General features: G+C 37.4%; 1 protein-coding gene and 1 pseudogene across 5 annotated transcripts in view; both read left to right on the forward strand.

The window, feature by feature from the left end:
• The window catches only part of GOLGA4 (golgin A4), a 105,401-nt gene that overhangs the window by 38,744 nt on the left and 39,747 nt on the right, over positions 1 to 26,910 (forward strand). For 3 of the 4 annotated variants that reach the window (XM_082664506.1, XM_082664507.1, XM_082664509.1), the window contains 9 exons: positions 226 to 540; positions 4,124 to 4,171; positions 5,257 to 5,313; positions 8,543 to 8,641; positions 9,244 to 9,373; positions 11,062 to 11,249; positions 11,538 to 11,621; positions 13,842 to 13,989; positions 24,338 to 24,516. In XM_082664506.1, the coding sequence (XP_082520632.1) occupies positions 226 to 540; positions 4,124 to 4,171; positions 5,257 to 5,313; positions 8,543 to 8,641; positions 9,244 to 9,373; positions 11,062 to 11,249; positions 11,538 to 11,621; positions 13,842 to 13,989; positions 24,338 to 24,516 (1,248 nt within the window). The remainder of the gene's footprint in view (positions 1 to 225; positions 541 to 4,123; positions 4,172 to 5,256; positions 5,314 to 8,542; positions 8,642 to 9,243; positions 9,374 to 11,061; positions 11,250 to 11,537; positions 11,622 to 13,841; positions 13,990 to 24,337; positions 24,517 to 26,910) is intronic. The other variant, XM_082664508.1, reaches the window with a different exon arrangement.
• Positions 1,742 to 2,340, forward strand: LOC309829073 (ATP synthase F(0) complex subunit C2, mitochondrial-like; annotated as a pseudogene). The gene has a single exon. The product of its transcript is annotated as an ATP synthase F(0) complex subunit C2, mitochondrial-like (transcript).

Raw genomic sequence — 26,910 nt, forward strand, 5'->3', positions numbered from 1 at the left:
GGTGACAGACCTGGGACCTACACCCCAGTCCTCTGACTCTAGGTCCAGCGCCTTTTCACAAATAAAGAGGTGTCTCTTGTTTTTCAGAAAACAGTGTATTGTGTAAAATGTCAGGAATATAAATTAAATGTGTTAGCTTTCTATAGATTATTGCTGGTGATTAGGGAATTATAGAAGTCTAAATCTGTATTTTAACCCACATGTTCTGATGCGTTTTGGTTGCAGTCAGGTGACATGCAGTCTTTTGCACAGAAGCTCCAACTCCGGGTGCCTTCCGTTGAGTCTTTGTTTCGGAGTCCAATGAAGGAATCTCTATTCCGATCTTCCTCTAAAGAGTCTTTGGTACGAACGTCTTCTAGAGAGTCCCTGAATCGACTTGACCTGGACTCTTCTGCTGCCACCTTTGATCCACCCTCTGATATGGAGAGTGAGACCGAAGATTCACTAGGGAATTTAGACAGTCTCAGCAAAGAACATTTGATCCAGTGGTTGCGAAGAATGGAACGAAGGTTGAATGGCTACAAAGGAAAATGTTCTGAGGTAGGAGCATGACTTTTTTGTTGGTATGAAAAGTTCCTCCCCGTATTCTCTAATTCATATTACTCTCTGGCCTTTATGCCTGTCATTGGCTGAACTGTCAATTCCCTGGCTATGCTGGATACTGATGGGGGATAGTTTGTGGAAATATCTAATTAAAGACCTTCAGTGGTACTGAGGCCCTTTGACAATACTGTTAGTAAAATTTTGGAGCAGATTGTTGCCCGTAGCCTTTTGATTCTCACATTCTGTGCCCCTCTCTCCAGGGTTGCTTGGACACCCAGCTCAGAGTTCATTGTCTTTCCTCCTCACATCCCTTCCCTTGTTCATCTTTTAAGTGTTGTGGCTCCAAAATGACCTCTTCTGCCAACCAGATTCCATTATTTCTGACCCCAGATATGTGCACATTTGGTGCATTCTCATTGGACCTACATTTACAATTTGCCTCAAGTGAATCTTTTAACTGCTGGACCCCTTGACAATGTTTGGTCTAAGAGGAAGGAAGTGGTGCTGCTCCTTCGCTCCTTTCGTTCCTTTAGAAACATGGCGCCTTCCCTTTGGGCTGATTGTATTAGTTGCCCTCGCTGTCCTGTGCAGTTAAAATGTTCTTTCTCCGGAAAGCCTTTCTGGACAAAGTTGCCCGTGGCTTCCTTTCTTAAAAAAACAAAAACCAAAAAAACCCCATGGGCTTCTCTGGTGGCGCAGTGGTTAACAATCCTCCTGCCAGTGCAGGGGATGGTTGTTTGAGCCCTGGTCCGGGAAGATCCCACGTGCCGCGGAGCAGCTGGGCCCGTGCACCACAGCTACTGAGCCTATGCTCTAGAGCCTGCAAGCCACAACTACTGAGCTCGAGTGCTACAACTACTGAAGCCCGCATGCCTAGAGCCCGTGCTCCACAACCAGAGAAGCCACCACAATGAGAAGCCCGCGCACCGCAACGAAGAGTAGCCCCCACTCGCTGCAACTAGAGAAAGCCCGAGCACAGCAACGAAGACCCAACAGCCAGAAATAAATAAAATTTAAAAAAAAAACCCGTCATGTTTTATTGTCTTAATGCTGATAAATCAGCATTGTAGTTAATTTTAATTAATGAATAATAAAGTTCAAGGTTAGAGTATAAAGTTAGCTATTACTTCAATTTCCAATTTGGCTGTAATATGGGTAGTTTTACCCTGCAGCCAAAAACAACCAAAAACACTCCTAGATGAAATATATAAAATATCTTTTTAAAAGTACAAAGTGCTCCCCTCTTTGTCTTCTCTGCACTGGGGCCAGCTCTCCTGCCGTGGCCTCTCATCTGAAAACGTACGCTTGTGCCAAGTTCGTCTCCACCACCTCCTTGATCAAGAGAACCTCTGCACTACTGAGCTGATCGCTGTCTACAGTGATGCTGAAACAATAGGAGACACTGACAGATGAGAGCCACAGCAGCTTGGCAGCCCCGAGTCCCCTGACCACCTCACTTATTCCTAGCCACACCTTCCAAACCAGTGCCATTTCAAGGGACATTGACACGGAAACCAAATTCACTGGAGCTGGGGCTGCCACAGTAGGGGTGGCTGGCTCTGGGGCTGGAATTGGGACTGTGTTTGGTAGCCTCATCATTGGTTATGCCAGGAACCCTTCTCTGAAGCAACAGCTCTTCTTCTGCGCCATTCTGGGCTTCTGCACTCTCGGTAGCCATGGGGCTCTTTTGCCTGATGTTGGCCTTTCTCATCCTCTTCGCCATGTGAAGGAGCCGTCTCCACCTCCCATAGTTCTTTCTTTCGTGTCTCGTCTGCCCTGTATGTTCCTTTTCCTGTACCTCCCCATTTTTTTTTTGGCTCAGTGTTTGACAGAGGGAAGACAAATGAATACTGTATTAATAAGAAAAAAAAAAGTACAAAGTGCTGACAAAATAGGAAAGAATTATTAGGTTAAAATCTGTTGGCTAGCTGGAACCCAGAGATGTACACAGGGCATTAAGGCCATGTATCTCATAAGGCACATGTGGAATCAGGCAACTTTTTTCTTTAAATTTTTAAAAAAAATTTTATCTTTTATTTCTGTCAAAGTTAATAATGGTCCTGAATTTGTTTGTTTAGATTTATGTTATTTTCACTAACCCATGGCTTTTAAGTTTGAAGCTTGGGCAGCTGTATAGTTAGTATTTAAATGTACAAGACACTATGCATTTTATGTTTATGGTGCCATTAAATTTTGCACCATCTCTGTGAAGTAGCTATTTATTAGCTCTGTTTTGCAGAGTAGAGATTAAGGACTCATAGAGAGTTACTCATAGAGATTAAGTAACTTGCTTATAGTCACACAGGTAGCAGTTGACAGACTCTGCATTGATTCTAGGACTTTCTGGTTGTTTCCGCTATTCTGTACTACCTCAGGTAAAGCTGTGCGGCATTTTAGGGATGGAAAGAGCCCATCGTCTTTGTCTCCACCTTTCCTTGCTACTGTAGGTACCTAGGATGGTAGTGCTGTAAGTGCCATCTGATTGTTGTGTTACTCTTCCACTCCCACTCCTCCCCCCCACCCCTCACCCCTACCTTGAGTACCAGTTTCCTAACTGGTCTTAAGTAATAAGAAGGGGAGATCCTGGTTTAAGGCCGAATTTTGGTTTTTTACATCCTTATCCCTATCACTGGACTCGCCTTCCATTGCTGCCTGCCTCTTGACTCAAGACATCAGTAGACACATTCGAGGGCACACAGCAGCCTTCCAAGGAAAATGGCAAGGCCAGAATCGGGCGTGCTTTCTCCTGAAGCTGCAACCTGTCTCTTTAGAGCCCACTAGCATCTCTAAAGTGGGTTCAAATAATGCGGTGGAGCCATGTGCTTAGCCTTCCGATGAGAAATGCTATATAATTTATAGGTGTAAAGGTTTATTACTCTGTAATTTTATCAAGTTTTGCTAGAATGTTTAAATATCATTTTTAGGTTAAATGGTTAAATATCTCTTTAGGACCTGACATAGCAGTTTTCCTCTGTTGGTTGTGAGTTGCTTCCCTCAGATTTTCATAGAGCCACAGTCACAGGTCCTACACCAGAGAAACTTTTAGAGATCAGTTACATGGTCTATTACGGCCCAAAGCAAAAAATCACCTGAGGAGCTAGTCAAAACACACATTGTTGCCTCCGCCCTCCCTCTGCTTCTCATTCAGTTAGTTTGGGGTGGGGCCCAAGAATTTCTGTTTCTAGCAGGCTCCCAGGTGATGCTTTTGCTAATGGTGTTGATCTGTGACCACAGTTTGAGTAACCTTTAAGCAAGTTGTCTCTAATCCCCACCTATAAGTTAGGTACTGAAATTTAAAGAGGTGTGTGTGTGTGTGTGTGTGTGTGTGTGTAAGGTGAAATCAAATGGAGATTTAATATCTTTCTTTATAGAGTCATTACATTTTATATTTTAGAAATACATTTCCTGTGTTATTTAGTTTCAACTGCATATACATCTAATTAGTTTGAATTGTCTATAAAAGGATTGCTTTGATTTATTTTCTGACTTTCATAATGAGATGTTTTAGCAGAGTTTAGAATAATTAATTGCATTTATGTAGGAATGACTGATGTTATTAGTGACTTTTTCTTTATTTTAGCTTGTTACAGCTTATCAGACTCTTCAGAGAGAGAAGAAAAAGCTACAAGTAAGTGATTTGTTGGCTGTTATATTGATAGATATATAATTTTAAAAATAGAAAAGATCTTTTAATAAGATAGTTCTAACACTCACTTTTAATAATTCTTCATATGACCAAAGTATTTCAGCTGTTTTACCATTGGGGATTTTGATAAAGAGAATGATTGAGAAATCTCAGATATTTAACCTCTGGTAGGGATGGGCTTCCTTGAGTTCTGGATCCCTGCAGTGTGTAAGAGGTTTGGATTTAAGGCATGTTTGCCTCTTTCAAGCATCATTCCTGGTGTGCCACTGTGCAGGGTGCATCTTTGTTTTAGTGGTAAAGAGACGTACAACTTCGAAGCTTTCCCTTCTACTTTTTAAATACCTGCAGAGATCTCTGTTTCTTATTATATCAGGGTCCAAAAATAAGCATCCTCTCTATTTCCTGAGGCTGCTGCTTGTAAAGCCCTTGGTTAAGTGTGTGGAGATAAGAAGGTATTATAGCTCTTCTGGTGACTGAAGACACTAATTATAGAACCAGGAAGTTATTTGTAAAGTGAGATTTGGTAAAATTAATTTCCCCGTGTACATTATTTTAAAATACCGAATCTGCCATAAATATTAGTCTCCTTTGAGTACGACATTAAATTTTCTGGCTTTGGTCTGGAATATAATCAACTGAGAATGATAACACCAGTTACTTATTGCTGATTCAGTGTTCTAATTGTCCATAACAAGTGTGAAAATTAGATTATTACAAATAAAGTTTTTAGTTTAATATTTTCTTAGACATGTGGTCTATAGAAATTGGGGGTAGTTCTCATTTAATCCTTTGTACTATTAATATTCCATAAATTCATTCTCAAAAGGTCATTTTATTCCTAAATTCTGTGAGTACCTTCCTTGTGTTTCTGTGAATTGTCTTATGGATTTTTATTTCGAGATTACATAATTCTACCACTAGGTGGCAGTAGAGAGTTTGGGTTGCATAGTTGCAAAAGTAAAGGGTGTTGGAGATAAAATTCAATGATTTGTGATCTTTTGAACTTGCTTTTCACTACTATGTCATGTGGTTGTTTGAACCAGCTTCTTTTTCCTTTTAAATTAAAGGGTATATTAAGTCAGAGTCAGGATAAAGCACTTCGGAGGATTGGAGAGTTAAGAGAGGTAAGTTGTGACTGGTACTTTGAGAAGAGTAACTAAATCTCTCATATTTATCAGAACTATTGTATGTATTTGGGTAGTTTCATATCTACTACATCAGTTACAGCGAAAATTAACCAGTCCAAGCTACAAGAACAGGGATCAATTCTTATAGTTTTTATTTGTGTGGTTTTCCTGACATCTGTTGGTGGAATTACAGGCAGACCTAGTTGTTGTTTTTTTTTTTACCATCTTTATTGGTGTATAATTGCTTTACAGTGTTGTGTTAGTTTCTGCTGTATAACAAAGTGAATCAGCTATATGCATACGTACATCCCCATATCTCCTCCCTCTTGCGTCTCCCTCCCACCCTCCCTATCCCACCCCTCTAGGTGGTCGCAAAGCACTGAGCTGATCTCCCTGTGCCATGCAACTGCTTCCCACTAGCTATCTATTTTACAGTTACACGTAGTGTATATATGTCTATGTCACTCTCTTACTTCATCCCAGCTTACCCTTCCCCCTCCTCGTGTCCTCAAGTCCATTCTCTACGTCTGTGTCTTTATTCCTGTCCTGCCCCTAGGTTCATCAGAATCATTTTTTTTTTTTAGATTCCATATGTATGTTAGCATACGGTATTTGTTTTTCCTTTTCTGACTTACTTCACTCTGTATGACAGACTCTAGGTCCATCCACCTCACTACAAATAACTCAATTTCGTTTCTTTTTATGGCTGAGTAGTATTCCATTGTATATATGTGTATGCCACATCTTCTTTATCCATTCATCTGTTGATGGACACTTAGGTTGCTTCCATGTCCTGGCTATTGTAAATAGTGCTGCAGTGAACATTGTGGTACATGATTCTGTTTGAACTATGGTTTTCTCAGGGTATATGCCCAGTAGTGGGATTGCTGGGTCATATGGTAGTTCTGTTTTTAGTTTTTTAAGGACCCTCCATACTGTCTTCCATAGTGGCTGTAGCAATTTACATTCCCACCAGCAGTGCAAGAGGGTTCCCTTTTCTTCACACCCTAGATTTGTTCTTAGTGACCCCAAGGGTCTAACCAGAACTTCCTGAAAGTGGAAGGTAACCCCAGATACTGGGGTCTAGTTCTGGAGCTAGTGAGATCTCTATCATGGTGGTGTTGGACAGCTGGCTAGCCAGCCTGTGGGCTGTAGTCAGGATATAAGTTGACAGTTCTTAAGTTCCTTTATAACTGTGGTCTTTATTGTTTATGGAGTACCTATTGGTTGAATAGTCTAATGTAGCAGGAGGAGGGAGAAGGGGACATGATTAAAAGATGTTTCTGGGGAATTCCCTGGTGGTCTAGTGGTTAGAATTCAGTGCTCTCACTGCCATGGCCTGGGTTGAATTCCTGGTTGGGGAACTGAGGTCCTGCAAGTCGTGAGGCAAGGCCAAAAATAAAAGATGCTTTTGTTGTATCCAAGGACTTCTTACCCTAAGATGAGGAGATGAAAACGTTCAAAACCTAAAAATCATAATATAAATTGAGAAGTTTTTATGGGCTGGTAGGGATGCCATGTAACAGAGTCTAGTATGGTAGAATGTAGAAAATTATTTGGAAGAAATGAATTGTAAAGAAAGTAAAGGACTGCATTGCTATTAAGGAGATGTGCAGCTGGTCCTTACTAAAGAATTGGCCTGTGCAGAGTCATGGGTGGAGGAACAGTGCTTTCCAGACTTTTGGATTTCAGGGACTGAGAAATTAATTACCTTCCAGTTCCTTCCAGAAATGGGGGAAAGGAGACTTGTCATAAGGCTACTTTTATTTTTTTCAAGTGAGGACATTGAGAATAAGGAACCAGATTCTTTTATTGTCATTATTTCATACAAGAAAGTTTTTTTTTAATAATAAAAAAAAGTTAGGAAGGACACAGTCTCAGAATAAAGTACAGTTGTTCAGATGAAAGAAATTTGGATCTAAGAAAAACATGTCTTGATCTGAAGACCAGCATTTGGAGACTCCTACTGCTGGGGGAGGTCAAGCCAGGGGTCTGTAGTGAGAGGAATAGTAAATGTGCCGAGATCTTGGGGCCATGTGGGTGTGGGGAAGAGTAGAGGACAGTTAGTACCTCAGTGTTTTGAGAATTAGTAAGTTTGAAACAATTCAAGAAGGCATTGCTTATAAGTCCTTGAAAGTAGTGTTTGAGGAAAGTTTTCTAGCAAATGTGTGAGGGATGGATTAAATCAGAGGTAGACTTGAGGTAAGAATTCTCTCTAGAAGGCTACTAAAGGAAATTAATCATCAAAATTGTTAGAGATTGGGATTATGGTTTTGGATGTGGAAAAAGGACCTAAACATTGTAGAGAAAGTAATGAAAGAATTTGGTTATATGCAGAGGTCAACAAAAGATAAGTAAAATGTGACTTCGAATATTTTGGGCTTAGAGAATTAGAAAAGTAGGAATCCCAGAAAAATTGTGGGGTTTTGATGGGATATCCACTATGTTCCAGGTGTTATTCTGCAACATTCTAATGGAGCAAGTGTAAGGGAGAAGCCCTGAGGACACAGAACTGAGCCCAGAGGGATAATTGCCGAGAGAATCAGTGAAGGGCACAGTGGAAACTCTGAGAGACAGGAATATAGGTAGGAGCCCTGAAGCCGCAGAAAGCAGGTACCTCAGTTGAGGAGGTGATTATTAGTGACTGGTATAGTGGAGAGGTAAAGACCATTGGATTTAGTTAGGGAGGCTCATTAATGACTTAAGGAAAGCAGCATGTAAGGAAGTTGAAATTTCACTGTTTGGTGATCAACTAGGTCAACCTTTTCATTTGAGGAGGCCTCTGATTTTGACTATTGATCACTTTCATGTATTGGGAGGAGGAAGGTTCTATTGATTATCTATTTAGTATATAACAATTCAGTTGTAGATCAAGTGAATATAAGGTAGCACAAACAGTAAGATGTCTTAAAGTAGGATACAATTTTACCTTTATCTTAAGTAACTAATTTTTTTAATCCTCTTTACATAATTATCAATTCAGCAGTGATTACAGATCTATAAGTATACTTTTGCTTTTTGGATTTTCATATTCTTTAAGGAACAGAATTATTTGTTCGGGTAAGTACTAATGTTTTAAATGCTGATTATTCTTTAATTATTGTTGCTGATAACTTACCTTAATAGTAATGCAAATCTGGATTGATCAGTTTTTAAACTTTGAAAATTTCAGGTTTGTATTTTTTGTTTTATACTGAAAACTGCTTATGAATCCTTTACATTTTAGGAGCTCCAAATGGACCAACAAGCAAAAAAACATCTCCAAGAGGAGTTCGATGCATCTTTAGAGGAAAAAGATCAGTATATCAGTGTCCTTCAGACTCAGGTAAAAAAAGAAGTGTGGAATTTTTGGATAAAGAAAAATAAAAGGGTTTTGATGGGATATCTGATAGGTTCCAGATGTTTAAAAAATGGACTTTTAAAAAATTTATTTGGCTGCATCGAGTCTTAGTTGCGGCGTGCGGGATCTTCATTGCAGGACGCAGGATCTTTCGTTGTGACGTGCGACCTTCTCTCTAGTTGGGCTCGTTGGCTCCAGAGCTTGTGGGCTTAGTTGCCCTGCGGCATGTGGGATCTTAGTTCCCTTACCAGGGATCGAACCCGCATCCCCTGCATTAGAAGGCAGATTCTTAACCACTGGACCACCAGGGAAGTCACAAAATGGGAGATTTTTAAAACTCTTTGCTTTTCCTCAATTAATTTTAAGGATAATTTTTGATTTATTGTATTTTCTGGCTAAGGTATCATTGAAAATAGCAAATATCAAAATCAGCAGCATTGGGAGTAAATTTTTTATTTTGATTTCCCCCCCTCCCTCATTATAGCAAAAAGGGTATCTTTTACTCTATTCCTTCTCTGTTTCAAGGAAAGCACTACTGCCAAAGTTTCTCTTGGTTTTTTTCTAATGAAGGACATTTTTTTTTTTAGGTTTCTTTGCTGAAACAGCGGTTACGAAATGGCCCGATGAATGCTGATTTACCAAAACCACTCTCGCAGATGGAACCAGAGGCTGAAGGCATCACTAAAGAGAACACAGATGGTGATGTAGAGCCAGTAGGTAAGCTTCAGCTTGTCAGAAGGTAGGTTAAAAACTAGAGGAGGGCGCTTCCCTGGTGGCGCAGTGGTTGAGAGTCCGCCTGCCGATGCAGGGGATGCGGGTTCGTGCCCCGGTCCAGGAAGATCCCACATGCCGCGGAGCGGCTGGGCCCGTGAGCCATGGCCACTGAGCCTGCGCGTCTGGAGCCTGTGCTCCGCAACGGGAGAGGCCACGGCAGTGAGAGGCCCGCATACCGCAAAAAAAAAAAAAACTAGAGGAGGATGGTGAGAGATTCTAGGGCAGGAAGTAGTAGACATGGACTGAGGTAGAACTAAAATGTCCCTGACCCTAATATTTCCAGAAAGATTCAACTGAGTCAATTTTAAAGATCTTATTGACTTAATTAGACCATTCATGAATCAGGTAGTACCCCTTCTAGCAGATAGAAAAGAGCTCCTGGGAGCTGTACAAAATGAAAGACTTTCATAAGCAGAAGGGAGTGGGACAAGGAAGTTATAGTAGCAAAAAGTAGATTGGTTGTGACAAGGTCCCTTTCCTTTAGGGGATGCAGGGGTCTGTCAGGCATGTGACCTCCCTAGTGTTGACCAGGTGATTCCTGATGCACTGGTTTCAGATTCCATTTCTGGGAGAGGCTGAAACTGTAATTAAGTCTCCATTTGGTGATCCGAGGCTTAGTTTAAGCCTCCATTTTGGACCTGTTTTTAGCAGATGCAAGAGTTTTGATGTTTTTTTGGGCTCTTTGTTTATTGTTTTCCAGGAGAAAGTGAGTAATTGTTTTGACACTTGAAAGTTTGTGAGTAGCACCACATTTTCATTGTAATTGAAATTCATTATATTATACTGTTTTACTGATAGCAGTAGCTAGATTTCATAGAAAAACGTTGTCTGTTCAAGATTAAGGACTATACTCTTTGTCATTATTTGTCTCTTTTAGTTTTTAAGTATTATTGCTTACGTATTTCTACAATCAAAGATGCCAATATTTGCCCTATTATTTGCTTTGTAATTGTAAAAGAAAGAATAATTAAATTATGTTTTAAAATCCAATTGTAGCCCTCCCTACTCTTTGAGGCTTTATGGTACCTATTTAGTAAACTTCCCATTTTTTATTTACTAGCTTTATCACAAAGAGATTTGTGATAAACTTTTGGTCCAGCCAATGCTGGAGTAAGGTGCTGAGCAGCCATTTATCTGAGCAACCAACCTGTAAGGGCTCCTGAAACACCCCTGAGCTATGTCATAAATGTAAGGAGATGGAGAAAGCTGTACTTGGCAGAACTCCTCTCTGGATGAGATTAGAATGCTTTGGAAGGAATACGTTAGTGATCCTTTGGGGATTGGCGCTAAGAAATGGGAGGCACTTGTAAAGAGCAAAAGAGGTCATCAAACTGTCTTTGAAGGAGGGTGGATTCAGTTAACATTAGTTAACTCTTGAGTGCTGTGTGCCATTTGGGTTGGGGTTGAACCACAGAAGAAGAGGTGAATGTACTACGTAGCTTCTTCAGCTGCAGATCACACAAATAGTGGCAGAGTAGAGGTTTGGAAGGGCACCCCTCTCTTCTCAGTCTGGCTCAGAGTATAACAGTGTTGGAATGAGAATACAGTCCTGTGCACTAACAGAGTAGCTGTTCCCAGGGAGCCCTTAGATTCCTCACTGACTGCCCCTGCTTATGCTGCTTTATTAATAGTGGGAGATGGAGCTTCTGCTAAAACACTGGAAATACTTCAGCAAAGGGTTAAGCGTCAAGAGAATCTACTGCAGCGCTGTAAGGAAACCATTCGGTCGCATAAGGAACAATGTATGCTGTTAACCAGTGAAAAAGAAGCCCTGCAAGAACAACTAGATGAAAGACTTCAAGAACTAGAAAAGATGAAGGTAAAAGAGAAAATGATTGTGGTTTAACGCAGCCCTGTGATGCTAGATCCACAGGCCCCAGCGTGGCCTGCACTTCCTCTGGAAAGCCTTCCCCGTTCCTCCGTAGACAGCATGGAAAGGGCCCCTGAGTGCCCTGGGCTTCATAGCATTTACCATCCTTTTGACACATCCTGTGTTCTCTTCTCCTATTAGACTTGTAGGAGTATTCAAATTAGAGAAAATGTTTAGAGTTCTCATATGAGGAGAAGCTTTATTAGAGATGGAAATGAATTTTTAAAATTTTTTTAGGAGCTTCATATGGCTGAGAAGACTAAACTTATCACTCAGTTGCGTGATGCAAAGAACTTAATTGAACAGCTTGAACAAGATAAGGTAAAACAACAAAACTTATGATACTAAAATTTGTCAAGGGGCACCCCAGTTCATTTTTGGAAGCAATTGGAAGCATGCAGACTTCTGCTGTCCAAAATTATTACAGCTGCTTCCATGAAAAATCTTTTTGTTTTAACTTCTAGATTTATATAACCATTAGCATTAGTTTTGTATCATGTGAAGCTGAATCTGTGATTTCTTGATCCCAGTCAGCATTTTGATTTATAGATTAGAATACTGTTGCAAAAGAAATTTGTTTACAGAACATAACTACTTTTTAGAGAAAAGTTAAATTATTTATAGTTAAGGCATTACTAAATGTGAATGATATAAGTATTGTCTTTCAGATATAATGGAAACAGATTAATCTCACAGATAAATTGCCTAAAAAGTAAAGAAATGGTAATGTATATGTTAGCGTAAACAGAAATTTCTTCAAATAAACTTTAGAATGTATAGGTGAGATTGGCAGTTTAGAGTTGGAACAGCAACTTTAGCTATGGCAGCAAAGACAGCTAAAAAATTCATGGGCAAAACAGTTTTGACCAAAGCCTTTCAGCTCCGGGTTCTTGGGTCCTTTTTTTAAAAGTAGCTTCCAGTTAGTTCCACATCATCCACCGTGTTCTTTAATATGGTACTTTATAGCTGCAGTATTTTAAGTGGCCATGTAATTAAGAACATGTTAGAGCTGTTCTGCTATTGAAATGTATTGGCAGTTTTTTCATCCTATTCATTTTGCTGGATTCTATTCCATAAACTTCATGAAGGCCCTCTTTAAAAAAAAAAAAAAACTTTTTATTATGAAAAACTTAAAACATTTACAAAAGTATAAAGATTAATAAAAGGAATTCCTGTGAACCCATCACCCAACTTCAACAGTTAACATCTCCTGGCTAATTTTGTTTCATCTGTACATTCCCAGCCCCCAGTACCCTCATCCCAGGATTGTTTTAGAGCAAATCTAAGAAATCTTATTTCTTCCATAAGTATTTTAATGGATATTTAAAATAAAGGTCTTTTTTTTAATAAAAATATAACCACATTATCATGATCACATCTAAAAATTTAATAGCAATTCCTTAGTACAGTCAACTACCTAGACAGTTTCAGATTTTCCCTTTTGTCCCATACATTTCTTTTCCATTTTTATGAATCAGGATCCAAATGAGGTTCTTTCATTACAGTCGGTTGATGTGACTCTTAAGACTTCTTTTAATCTATAGATTCCACCTCTCTCTCTCTCTCTCTCTCTCTCTCTCTCTCTCTCTTTTCCATTGTGCTTTGGTTTTTGAAGAAACTGAAGGCCCACAATTTTCTTTTGGGATTTTGTATAATAATGCCCCACTTACCTGGTTTTTAATCTGTTCATTAATATTAGCCATCTGGAAGAGTCATACCCTAAAGCAAGGGTTGACAAACCCTGGAAGTAAGGTAATACTCTGCTTAATATCATAAAATAGCTGTCACAGAGTCTTATGTTTCAAGAGACAAGTTGAACCACCCATTTTTTGTTAGTTGCAAATGACTGATTTAATATATACTATTTGATTATATTTTCCCCCTACCGACCTTCATTTCTTGTGTAGATTATCCAGAGAGTGGGAAGACAGTAGCAATTAGCAAATTGGAGGAATGCCTCACTGACAGTAATAAGGAGTGGTGTTGGGACCAGAGACTGTCACAAGAGGAAAGAGAAAAACCAGGTAGCTCTGTACCGCAGTCTTGGTCCATCCAGTGTGGCAGCAGTAACCTTATACTCTCAGCAGCCTCTGGGACTTTCCCCATGTTACAGCGCAGTTCAATAATAGTAGTTCATGATTGGTTCTGAGCCAAGTACTAAAGGTCATATTTTGTTGAATATAAACTGTTTACTAAGATAGGGAAAATTATAGTAAACATTTATAGAAAGATTATAAAATAAATCTTTTAACTAAAATGTGTTGTTAATAATTAAAATATTAAAGTTATTATTAAAATAATTTTTTATATTAAGAATACCCTGATATGCCAGGTAACTGAAGTTATTGTAGTATATAGTGTAGTATATACACAGGACACAGACTAAATACTAAATAAACTAAATACTAAATACTAAAATAATTCGTATGCTGTACTTAGTAAGCGACATTATGTTTTCTGCCCTTTAAAGTAAGTTTGATATGTGCTATTGATAATGCAGTTTTGTTACGCAAACGCTTTAGAGTCTGCACTTCTGTTTAGGGGATGGTAATAGCAGAGACAAAACGTCAGATGCATGAAACCCTGGAAATCAAAGAAGAAGAAATTGCCCAACTTCGTAGTCACATCAAGCAGATGACTAGCCAGGGAGAGGAATTACGGGAACAGAAAGAAAAATCTGAAAGAGCTGGTAAGAACTCAGGGGTTACTTGTTTTATGTTAGAAATCAAAAATCACGTAAAGTGCTTGACCAGCCAACATTTAGAAAAATTAGTTAAATATGGATAAAAATGTTTAACTGTAGAGACTCTTTATAAAGACACTGTGGACTGTTCCTCGGAAGAGGCAGGGGTTGGTAAATTATGGCCTCTGGGTAAAATGCAGCCCATGCCTGGCCTGTTTATGTATAGCCCTGCAAAGCCTGAAGTATTTATTATCTGGCCTCTTATAGAAAATGTTTGCTGACCACTGCCTTAGACTATCAAAATTCAGGTTTACAACTTTGAAACTCCCCAAGTAGGCACAGCATGGTACATATTAAATAACTGCTACCTTTTGGGTGCTCTAGGGTAAATAAAAAGTATAAGATGTAGTCTGCTTTTTAAGAGACTGATGGAATAATTCAGTGTTATACATAACTGCATTATGTTTTGACCCCATAAATGCTAGACTGTAAAGTGTAGAGACCAGTATTCAGCAAGGTATGATACTGAATAATGCTCGGAAAGAAAGTAGAGATGCTAGAAAGAGGAGAGAGCAGAGTGAACTGGTGCCTTCAGGTTAGTGAGGATGTGAGTTGACTTGGGCCTCAGATAATGAATAGAATGGGCCTAAACAGAGAGATGGGGGCAGCACATATTTCACATTTAAGATCATAAACGGGCCCAGTGACCATGGGGGGGGGTGTGTGTCAACTGGAAACCATTCTTGCTGAAGTGGGAAATGAAGTTGGATTGTGAAGGAACTGACTGTTAAAGTCTATAAAAGTGAGTAGCTGAGTTTAGACTTTGGTAAACAAGGAAACCAGTAATAGGAAAGCATAATGTGATGGAAACCAGTGTTGTAGGTAGAAAAGAAATGAAGTGGAAAGTCAAACTTAAAAGCAAGGGTAGAAGTCCAGGCTTTGGGAACTGAGAGCTTTGGCCACCTTGACTAGGATGGTGGGTCTGGGAAGGAGAGGAAGAGTCAAATTTGCAGAATTTGGTATCCAGTTAACTTGGAGGGGCAGAAGAAAAGTAGGAGTCCAAGATGACGCCAGAGTTTTAAGGTTAGGAGGCCGAATGAATCAGGTGAAGTCAGAATAGGAAGTCTAAATGGGGACACTGAGGAATAGAATGAAATGGTGAATTTGCTTAGATTCTTTGAATTTGGGCCTATCATGAGGTTTCCAGATGGAATTGACCTGTAGGAATTTGGAAATAAAAAATCGGAGCATCTTTTAGGAGTCGTTAGCCTAAGGTTGAAGCCTATGGTTCGATCTGTAGAAGAGGCTGATTTCTCTGAAAGATTGTTTTACTGGTAGTGGAAGCGGTGGTAGCCTTAGCGGCTGCTGTTGCTAATAGCCAGACTTACTTTATGCAAGGCTCTGTCATCAATGCTTTGCTCGTATTCACTTGTGTATGTATTTGTATTTAATCCTCAAAATTTCTATGACTTGGGTATTACTATTATCCTCATTTCACAAATAAGAAAGGAGACAAGAAAACCTAGGAACATAGAAGTTAAGTAACTTGCTTACATTCACCCACAGAGAGTAAATGTATAGTCAGGATTTGAATCCGGGCATTTTGAGTCCAGAGCCTATGCTCTTAACACAGAGATATTGAGTTTGGCAAAGAGACATAAATGGAAACAAAAAAAGTAACCTGAGAAGTCATAGGAATTGCGGATACTTATGCTTCTGGGGGAATATAGGAGGCATTTCCGAAAGTGGGGGAGGTAGGATGAAGATTTTTTTAAATGTCTTTTAATTTACATGAGGATTTGATTCCCAGGATGCAGTTTCAGAAGTTATTTTAGAAACCAGATTGTAAGGTTTAAGGAAAGGAATGGGTCTGGATGAGAGAGGCAGTTGGTTGTGCTCATAAATATCTCATCTCCTTATAGTTGTTTTATTGACAAGTGGCTGGGAAATTTAGAAATGTGCTCCCCAAAAGCCTAAGATTTCCCTTCAGAGAGCATTAATGGGTAGAATCTCTCAGATTATAATCTCTAAAGACTTTGCTGAAGCAGCTGGAGACTCGTGAGATGCTGTTAAACAGGTTTGCTTTCCGTGAGCAGAAAACCTAATGCAAAGTCTCAGCTTCTCATGTCAAGCCTTTTCATTTTTAAGACTGCTTTTGTTGACTCTTGTAGCCAGCTGAGAGAAAATAATACCGGTCAGGGATTACATTTCCTTTTAAAATTGAGATGCATCTTGTGAGGAGGTAGAAACCCATGAATAACAAGTAAAAAGGGGCACATGATGAAAAGGCAGACAAAATATACAGTTAATTCATATGTAGGATAAAAATTTCCCAGGCTGCTGTTCCAGTCAACTCTTTTGTAATACAGCCTTCCTTCTCTTGCTTCTCCAAGCACAGATGTATTTTGTCTTTATTTATTTATTTCTACAATTGAGGTATAGTTGATGTACAATAATACGTAAGTTTCAGCTGTACCACATAGTGATTCACAATTTTTAAAGGTTATACTCCATTTATAGTTATTACAAAACATTGGCTGTATTTCTTGTGCTGTACAATATATCTTTGTACCATATTTATTTTATGCGTGGTAGATTGTACCTCTTATGTATTTTGTCTTTAAATGTGATTTTCATAAAACTATATTTTTGTAATATTTCATAGCCTATAAGTTGAGAAACTTATCTGTTAATACTGTCAAAATATTTAAAGTTAATAAATACTTAAAGAGAATTAAGATTTACAGTTATTTAATAGATATATTTATTTTGGAAAGTCTTTGGATAACACAGTTATGAGTGCTTTTATAGATATTTTCAAAATTATATTTGTAGTCATAATTATTGAGGTTTATGATAGAAAGTTGTAACAGACTGATTCCATATTGAAGATGTTGCCCTTTAAATCTATAATGAAAGTTAGTTTTGTGCATCAACTGAATTTCATCTAATGGCTTTAGTTGAGTCTGAACAGAATTGTTCTAATATAATGTGATTCTTAGTTCAAATATAAAATGCATTTGCCAATTGACAGAAAAGTCCCAATTTGGTACTAAAAGTGAGAAAAGGTCTTTGTAAAGGAAATAGAGTTTTCATAAATTTTTATAAACATCATTTGGCTCTTGGAGAATTCAACTGCTCTGTTAAATATTTCTTTCTTAGATTTAAAATTCAAAGGCTAAAAAACACGTAAGAGCTGGCCATGTGAAGGAAACACTAACATTAAAGTTTGTGGTTGTTAAGGTTTTTAGAAGTAAATGTGTCTACATAAAATAATTATCAAAGGATCTGAACTCTCCTAATGCATTTTTGATTGTAAAAAATTTAACTCATATATTTAGCAGTTCTTGACATGTGGATATTAGTAGACAAATGGCTACTTTTGGGGGCTCACTTATTCTGGAGATCAAAATGTGGCTCAAATACATTCCTCACTACTTTTCTTAGAAAACAGTCTATTGCACTGCTTCTCATAGTTTTTCTAGACAAACTGTGATGATTCTCTTATGTTGGAGGACAAAGGAAATCTGAGTGTCTCTGATTTTAAAAAGAATAATACTGTCATAAAATACCAAGACTATGGGAATATGGTAACCTGCCTACTTGATGCTGTATCAGCTTGTAGTACTTATTCTGCTCTACAGTGGAACTGGTAGGCATGTTTTCTGAAGTACAATACTATAGCACTTTTGTTAAAATTATTTCAGTGAATAAAGAAAACCAAAAATAAATATATTTGTTACAACCATTTTACTACAACTGTTGATAGTATTCCTTTCTAGGTGTTACTTAAAAACAGATGGTCATATCTTCAAGTAACCAGATTTTAAATTTGGAGAATTCTGGTGATTCAGCTTAAGTATGTGATGGTACTTTTTAAGGTACTAGGTACTATTACTAATTGTCTAGAATATTACCTCTTCAATGCAGCACCGGTGCAGAATGTTAATGCTGCTAAAGTTCACGCTAGATCTTGGGTATTCTTTGTGTGCATGTGTGTGTATGTTTTACCTAGGATAGGAGGTAGAGTAGCTGGCTAATCATTATGTAGTGTATTACCCCAAAATTGGAAAATAGAGAAAATGAAAGCACATTGCTGTTGTTTCAATACACTTCCAGTTTTTTCTCAATCCTTATTTTATACAATTGTAATCATAATTGTCCATATAATTTTGTATGCTCCTTTTTCTTTATTTAGCATTATATTAGGAGTAGTTTTACATGTTGCTAAAGTACTAACATTTTAATGGCTTCGTCAGAATGCATGTACATCATTAACCATCTCCCTATTGATCAGCACCTAGATTATTTTCTACTTTCACTATTTTGAATAATACTGTAACAACTTTGTAATACAGCTTATTCCATCCTTGAATTTTTTCCTCTGGATAAAGTCTTCCCCATAGACTTTTAGTCTTTTTTGTTAATTACCTTTAAGAGATTTAAATATAGCCATTACAAAAAAGAACCCATATCATAGTATTAACACCTCGTCCTTAAAATGTTCTTGCCTACAACTGTGCAAAATGAATGAAATATTCTGCTCAGATTAGGAAAGTTTCCAGAGCGCACTGACTTTTGTAAAACCTGTTTCCATTTCATGTACCCTGTCTTTGCTGAAGTTCTGTGTTTTATGATTGTCTGCATTTTAAAATGTAGAGTAACTCACAACATTCTTTGCTTTTTTATTGTCATGTTGTGTTTGTGCAGGAAATAAGTTTCTTTTTCATTTGTATAGTATAAACCTGATATACCAAAGACATTCAGTGGAACATTTATTTGAAGGACCCTTTAAAATAGTTTATTTTTAAATAATGTATAAGATTTATGCATATTTGTATAACACACAAAAATCACATGTGTATTTAAGTGCTTTGTTAGTTGTTGATAATATATGTAACAGAGTTTTCTTGGAGTCTTAAGTCTCACAAAACATCTTATTTTTGTGCATCCACACATGCCAATAAGTGAATCACGGTGCCTTTCCCAAGCCTTGTATGAACAGGACTGGGGTAAGGGCTGTTTTTTCTTATCATGGGTACTTTGAATAAGCTTTACAAAGAAAATTCCATGTTTCTCAGGCAAAAGAGTATGAATTAAAGTTGAATTTAAGTATGCCATGTTAGGTGAGTAGTATGTACACATTTTGGCACTGAATGAACACCTGATGGAAAATTTCATTATTTTAAATGGAATTAGATTTTAATTTAATATAAGTTTTTTATTTCATAGTCGTGTATTTGTAGGTGCTTGATATATTTCTACAATAGTAGCTGTACATACATACCTTTAGAAAGTCATTATCAGCCTGCACTTATTTATGTCCCTGGCAATGTCACTGTTACTGGAAAGCACCAGCAACTAGAGGAACACATTTCTTTGCTACACAATCATATTTTCCATTTAATTAAATTTACTTAGCTTTAGCCTAATATTTTTCAAGATCATCCTGATGTTTTCAAAGTATTTGATAGTAAATTTGCATGGTTAATGTAAGGAGTGCATGAAATTTGGATAGAGCTGTAAAAATTTTAAAGGTCAAAGCATAGTTAATCCTTAGAGTGAATCCTGTTATGTATTTTGGGAAGTGGCTTGAAAAGTAGATTTCCATTGCACATGTGATATTTAATTTCTGAAGGCCCCAACTATTAAATTTCTGAAGGCCCCAAGTATTGCAATATCTGGTTTATGCCACTAGGTGGTAGCATTATTTTATTTTCATTTATGTAAACTCTAGACCAGTGGTTTTCAAACTTTTTAATCACAGGGATCTCCTTACACTCTTAAAGCTTACTGAGGTTTCCAAAGAGTATTTGTTTGTGTGGGTTATATGGATTGATATTTATTATATTAGAAATTAAAACTAAGAAATTTTTTAACAGTTCATTTAAAAATAACAATTATAAACCTATTACATGTAAGTATTGAATACTTTTATGAAAATTACCCATATTTCCCAAAACACAATTTAGTGTGAAGAATGGCATTGCTTTACATTTTTTCTTATCTTATTGTTTGGCTTAATAGAAGATGGCTGTATTTTCATGCCTGTTTCTACATTCAATCTGTTGTGATAGGGTCACAGAAAGGGTCTCATGACCCTAGGATTTGTGGCCCACACTTTGAAAACTGCTGCTCTAGACTTTTGCTTTTATTCACAAAAGACACTTGATGGTTGGATGGGAATTCTGATAAATCTTTGTGTTGTTTTTTTCTGTTAATTTGCATTTCATTCATTTCATAGTACTAGCTGTGTTTTTTTGATTTTATATCACATGCATTTTAGCAGCTTTTTTGCTGGGATAAAGAAATAAGCACTGGCTTACTTATTCATTCTTGATGTTATTAATCAGCTTCTTAGTTAATCTAGAGGTGGCAGCCTTTCCACATTTCTGCCTCTTTGCTTCTTCCCTGCAGGGGGAGTAGAGTGGGTCTTGTTATTTTTACAGTAAAGTGTCCCCTGGGACAGTGCAACAAAACAGTAATGCTGCCTAGAATCTCAGAATTCCGGCATTTGTTATTTATTATGATTGGTTAGGACATCGAGGATGAGGAGGGGGAAAGACAGTGAAGTGGCAAAAGCAAATTCTTCCTAGCTTAGCCTGAGGATTAGTTCTTTTATACACCTCACCCCCCCCCCACCTGCCTTATTACTTCAACTGTCTTTTTGTGAAATATTTTCTTTATATCACCCAACGCCTAACATATGCTTGGCAGATGTCAAACATCTAATAAATATATGATGAATGAATGGTTGGATTATTGAGCTGTAGATTGCCAACCTTTCTCATGTAACTCATATAGTGAGCATTTGTCCATTTTCATAATTCCCATGGATGTGAGTAAACCTCATCTGAAGGGGAAAGTGATGAGCCAGCAATAAAAGGTCTGCCCTGTGTTTTTTCTTAACTGATAGAGGACCATTCTTAAGGTACATTCAATTTTTTCTAGAAATATTTTCAAAGTTTTTTTTTTTTAAAGCAAAAATTGCCTGAGATACATTGAATTTTGCTTTGGAAGAACACAACGTGTTCTTGCAACATTTGGCGGCAGTTCGTGCTTAGCCTTCCTGTTGGTGTGTGCTGTGACCATGGTTTCTCTGTGCACTCTTGCATGTTGGCAGAAGACTTGTCAGCTGGGGCTGATGCACGCTTTCTTTCTCCCCACTCACTTATCCTGTGTTGGTAATTGGAAGACAAATTATGTAGACATTCAGAACATACTTCTTTAGTACTCAACATTAAAATCCTAGCATAGTTTCATTTTGGAAAGAGTGGGGAATTCACTTGAGAATATTATAGGCTAAGGACACCACTTTACTATGTCTAGTGGTTGCAAGATCAGAAGGTGAGATGTTTCTGGTTAGTAAGTAAGCTCTCAGTATATCCTCCTTCAACATTGAAATGGGACTCGTTGGATGCAGACTTCCTGTAAGGAAGTGGCTTCATTTGTGGTAGAGTGTAGAGTGGGTTTGAAATAAGTTTTCTGTATGTGGATATAGAAATGTGTTTTATTGCCTCTTTAAAATTTTATTTTATTTTGGGGGGACTTAACATTTTCATAAAGCAAGATGGAGGTGGAAAGCAGTGAGTTTTTGTATGTCTGTCAGAGGTATAATAACATGCTGCATTTTGTTGAGAGTTAGAAGCCATCAGTAATTGATTGGTTCAGAAATTCTGGTTTAGTAAGGTATATTATTGCTCAGCTGAGCTTGATCAATGTCAGCATTCTTGGTTTTAAAAAATAATGCAAGGTAAGGATTGTTCCTTAAATCCTATTTAAGTTGATTTATCATCTGAAGGCAAAGTTGGATGACTCAGTTGTTACATTTGAATGAGGACATCTCAAAGGTGTCTTTTTAGGTATAAAATTATATGGTTCTCTGACAAGGTGGCAGAAGGTAGGAAGAAAGGATTAAATTTAGATGAAAAGAACTTTGGAACCAGATCTGTCCTACCTTAATCATAATATGATGGATAATCAAGTGACTTAGGAAAGCTATTTTGGAGGATTAAACACTAAAATTAGAATATAATATAGGAGAATATACTAAAATTTACTGAGTATGGTTAGAAAAGTTAACTATTGGAAAATTATATCCAAATAGGAACTTTGTGGCATAGATTTTTTTTTGTTATTTGAGAAAGTGAGAGCACTACATCTATTTTTATACTATATCGGATTCTGGAATTTAAAGAAAACAATGAAAATTCACTTGGTATTGACTGTGTACAGTTTTGTTTTATTTTGCTTAATTGACAAAAGTTTTTCATTTAAAACTGTCTTGCTGGAAGAATATCAAAACTATTTTCAGGTTCTCTAGAGCCTGATTTAAGATATTTCTGTGAAGTGCTTAGAAGTGCTAATGTAAGTGCAATCTTACATGCCAGATATTAGCAGTAAGGAAAGATTGTGATGACATCTAATAAGCATTTTAAAATATCGTCATTCCATTTTTCCATGTTTTTCTTTCCCAGATTTAAACCTTCAGCTCAAACTAAGCAGTAAGCACTCTGCTACAGAATTTCTTTCCCGTAATTGATCAGTTTACTCCATCAGGAAACTAATTTCTTATTCCTACCAAGAGGAGCTTCTTAATGCTCGACACCAGAATTTATAGGAAAAGAATATCTAACTAAAACAAAGAGCATTTCCCTTTAAATACTTTATTTACCAACATATTTATGTCTAAGGATTATCATCTTGGTGTTTGCAGGCAAATATCAATAAAGTTGGAGTAGGAATCTTTAAAAATAATTTCAGCTAATTAATATGCCTTTGAAATTTAGACCTTATTTGAACTATAGTTTTATACTTTGTGCATATAAAATGAATAAATTGGGTAGATTTTTTTAATATCAAAAACATGGTTGCCAGAGAAGTGTTTTTGTTTTGTTTTGTTTTGTTTTTTAACGTAGTGAGCAAAATAAGTTGTGTTTCTTGGTTGTTAACAGAATTCAGCCTTTCTCTTGCCTTTTTCTGTACCTACTACAGTTCATCATTAAGAAAATGCTTTAGAATACGTGTTTGCTTCAGGTATGCAATTCCTTTGCCCAAACCACTGTCTGTTAAGTCAAATTGTGGTTAATAAAGGGGCTTTTAAATGAGATATCATAGGTTGAAGTTCCACATTTCTTATACCACTGGGAGTGAAAATACTACACATGTCAATGAACTGTCACCTCTGGATATATGTTTCTTAAAAGGATTAAAACCCATCTTGAAAATTGATGTTTTATTTATAGTTCGTCTCTTTGGTAAAGGGAAGTCTGGTGTCTTCTAGTCCGTGAGGACTAAAGGAAATAGTCTAGGATGATAATAGCCGTAGGATTTTCACAGGCTGCTGTTCTGTCAGTAGAGAGAGAAAGAAGGGGAGAGAGAGGGAAAGTGTATGTTTGCACACATATGCAGTGCACACAAACATATATACACACACATGCATATACATACAAATATACATAAACACACACACATATATATTTTGGTGTAAAGTTACCCAGCTCTTGCACCCATCATATATGACTTTGTTTGATACTAGATGAGCTGTCCTTAAAGATCTTACTACTCTAGCCTAGATGATTGTTTATTAAGGGCCTGAATTCTTACTTATTTCACCCAAGAACTCCCTGCTGGTAGTGCCTTTTTATACACGTTGAATCAGGTAAAGATTTCTTTCTAGTTAACTACACTAATTCGAAACTTACACAGTAGTAGGTTTCATATCAAAATACATTGTTTAAATATGTGATTCAGACAGTAAATATTAAAAAAAAACCCTGCTGTTATCATATGGTTAAGAGGTTTTTAAAAATAAGATTAGTCAAAGAATAATTTTTTCATTCTTAAAAATGTCCTAGTGAGTATATAATAGTATTACCTAATTATTGATAATAATTAGATAATTATTAGATAATCGATAATAATTAGATAATTAAATAAGAACTGCATCACAAACAAAAAAGCAATTGGAATTATATACTACAGAAGTAGGTACAAGTCTTCATTTCTTTGAATTTGCTATCCATAAGGACACTTGTGGGGAGAGTGGGCAATCTTTAGTAATTTAATATTTTTTCTAATATTTTTTCTAACTTCTGAGCTTAAGTTCATATAAGCAATCTTAAGATCTGAATCCAGAACTCAATGACAAATTGCTTTCAATGACAAATTGCTTTCAGTGACTGGACATTTCTGTGGCTTTTAACTACTCAAATATCTCTTGGCTTAAAACAGTGATGAGTTTTTTAACCTCTTCTGCTACTGCTGCTCTTAGTTCCCATAAATTGAATGTAAAACACTTTAGCTCAATGATAGTATTTCTTGAGATACTTGTTTTCTGCTGTTTTCATTATAGCTTTTGAGGAACTTGAAAAAGCCTTGAGTACAGCCCAAAAAACAGAAGAAGCACGGAGAAAAATGAAAGCAGAAATGGAGGAGCAAATAAAAGCCATTGAAAAAACAAGTGAGGAGGAGCGTAACAGACTTCAACAAGAATTAGGCCACGTGAAACAGGAGGTTGTTCATGTAATGAAAGTAAGAATAATTCTGGATTGAAATGGGCTACGGCAGTGTTGAAACTTAAGTCTTAGGCTCTTCCTACATCTTTGATAGTAAAGAAGAGTTAATTTGTATTTTGTTTGAGACCTTGATCATTTCGTGATGTTTAGATTATAGGAAAAAAGCACTTTGATAGAGAAATGAATGTGTACCTTTTTGGCTATACTTCCCAGAGATAGTCTCTGCATATAATTTCTCTCTTATGTTTTCTAATCCTCTCTTTAATTAATTAACTAAGTTATTTATTTGGCTACATTGGGTCTCACTTGCAGCACATGGGATCTTCATTGTGGCGTGTGGGATCTTCTGTCGTGGTGCGCAGACTTTTCTCTAGTTGTGGTGCGTGAGCGCGCAGGCTCAGTAGTCGCGGCACGTGAGCTTAGTTGCCCCGCGGCATATGGGATCTTAGTTCCCTGTCCAGGGATCAAACCCACATCCCCTGCATTGGAAGGTGGATTCTTAACCACTGGACCACCGCGGGAGTCTCTTTATTTATTTTTTAAACACAAAAGATGGCATGTTATTTTTACTGATCTGTATTTTGCTTTTCCGCTTAATAATCTGTCATGGAGGTTGTTCTTTATTATTGAGTTGATAATGATGCCCCATTTGTTTTAAAGACTGCTCAGGACTTCATTGTATGAATAGCTCATAATTTAATCAGTCTTCTGCTGATGGATATTTAGGCTTCAGTTTTTACTGTTGGAAATTGTGAATATCCTTATCGTATTTGCTCACATCTGTGTTTCTTTAGAATAGATTCCTAGAAGTGGAATCTAGGAAAAAATTACGTGTATTTATAATTATTGGATAGTTGCTACAAGCTCAGTGGAGGACAGTTTATACTCATGAGCAACGTATTAGAATATGTTCCTGCCATCACAAAGATGGTATTACCTGAATGTTTTTATCTTTCCAAGCTAAGTTAAAATAATGACATCATTGCAGTTTTTTTTAAAATAAATTTATTTATTTATTTATTTTTGGCTGCATTGGGTCTTCATTGCTGCGCGTGGGCTTTTCTCAAGTTGTGTTGAGCAGGGGCTACTCTTCATTGCCGTGCGCGTGGGCTTCTCACTGCAGTGGCTTCTCTTGTTGTGGAGCATGGGCTCTAGGCACTTGGGCTTCAGCAGTTGTAGCACGTGGGCTCAGTAGTTGTGGCTCACGGGCTCTAGAGAGCAGGCTCAATAGTTGTGGCGCATGGGCTTAGTTGCTCCGCGGCATGTGGAATCTTCCTGGACCAGGGCTCGAACCCATGTCCCCTGCATTGGAAGGTGGATTCTTAACCACTGTGCCACCAGGGAAGTCGTGTAGTTTTAATATGCATGTCTCTTACCAGTATGACAAACATGTTTTTGTATGTTTACAGGAATTTATAGTTTTCCTTTTTGAGTCGCCCGATCAGATCCTTGATTCATTTTCCTCTTGGGCTGTTGGTCTTTTTCTGATTTGTAGAAGCTTTTTACCTATAGTAAGAATTAGCCATTGGATATAAGGTGCGTTTATCCAAATAATTTTCTCAGTTTGTTATTTGTTGTCTTTGTTTATGATTTGCTTTTGTTTTGGGTTTTTTTTTGGCTATGCAGAAAGTTTTCTTTTCCTTAGATGCTATCTGGATTTTGTTCTGCTTTAAAAACACATTCTCAGTTGAGATGAAAAATTTTTTTTATTTTTCTCATCTAACACTTTTTTTTTTCTTTTGTATCCTTTGACCAACATCTTCCCATTTCTCCATCCCCAGACCTGATAACTTTGCCTTCCATCACACCAAGGTTTTTTTTTTTAAATTAATTTATTTTATTTTATTTGTGTTTGGCTGTGTTGGGTCTTCATTGCTGTGCACGGGCTTTTCTCCAATTGAGGTGAGTGGGGGCTACTCTTTGTTGTGATGCACAGGCCTCTCACTATGGTGGCTTCTCTTGTTGCAGAGCATGGGCTCTAGGTGTGCAGGCTTCTGTACTTGTGGCTCACGGGCTCTAGAGCCCAGGGTCAGTAGTTGTGGTACACGGGCTTAATTGCTCCACGGCATGTGGGATCTTCCCAGACCAGGGCTCGAACCCGTGTCCCCTGCATTGGCAGGCGGATTCTTAACCACTGCGCCACCAGGAGAGCCCTCTCATCTAACACTTTTATGTTTTCATTTTTTACGGTTAAATCTTTGATCGAACTGAAATTTATTTAGTGTGAGGAGTGAGGTAGGGCTCCAACTTAAATTTTTTCCAAATGACTACCTAGTAGCCTTCAAATCATTTCTTTAATAGCCCATGTTTTCCCTTCTGACATGCCATACTACCTTTATTACATACTAAATTATTGTAGTGCTACGTATGGGCCTTCTGGATTCTCTGTGCTGTTCCACTGCTTTGTCTG

The sequence above is a fragment of the Grampus griseus genome (genome assembly GCF_964374135.1).
Source record: "Grampus griseus genome assembly, chromosome: 10".
Lineage (NCBI taxonomy): Eukaryota > Metazoa > Chordata > Mammalia > Artiodactyla > Delphinidae > Grampus > Grampus griseus.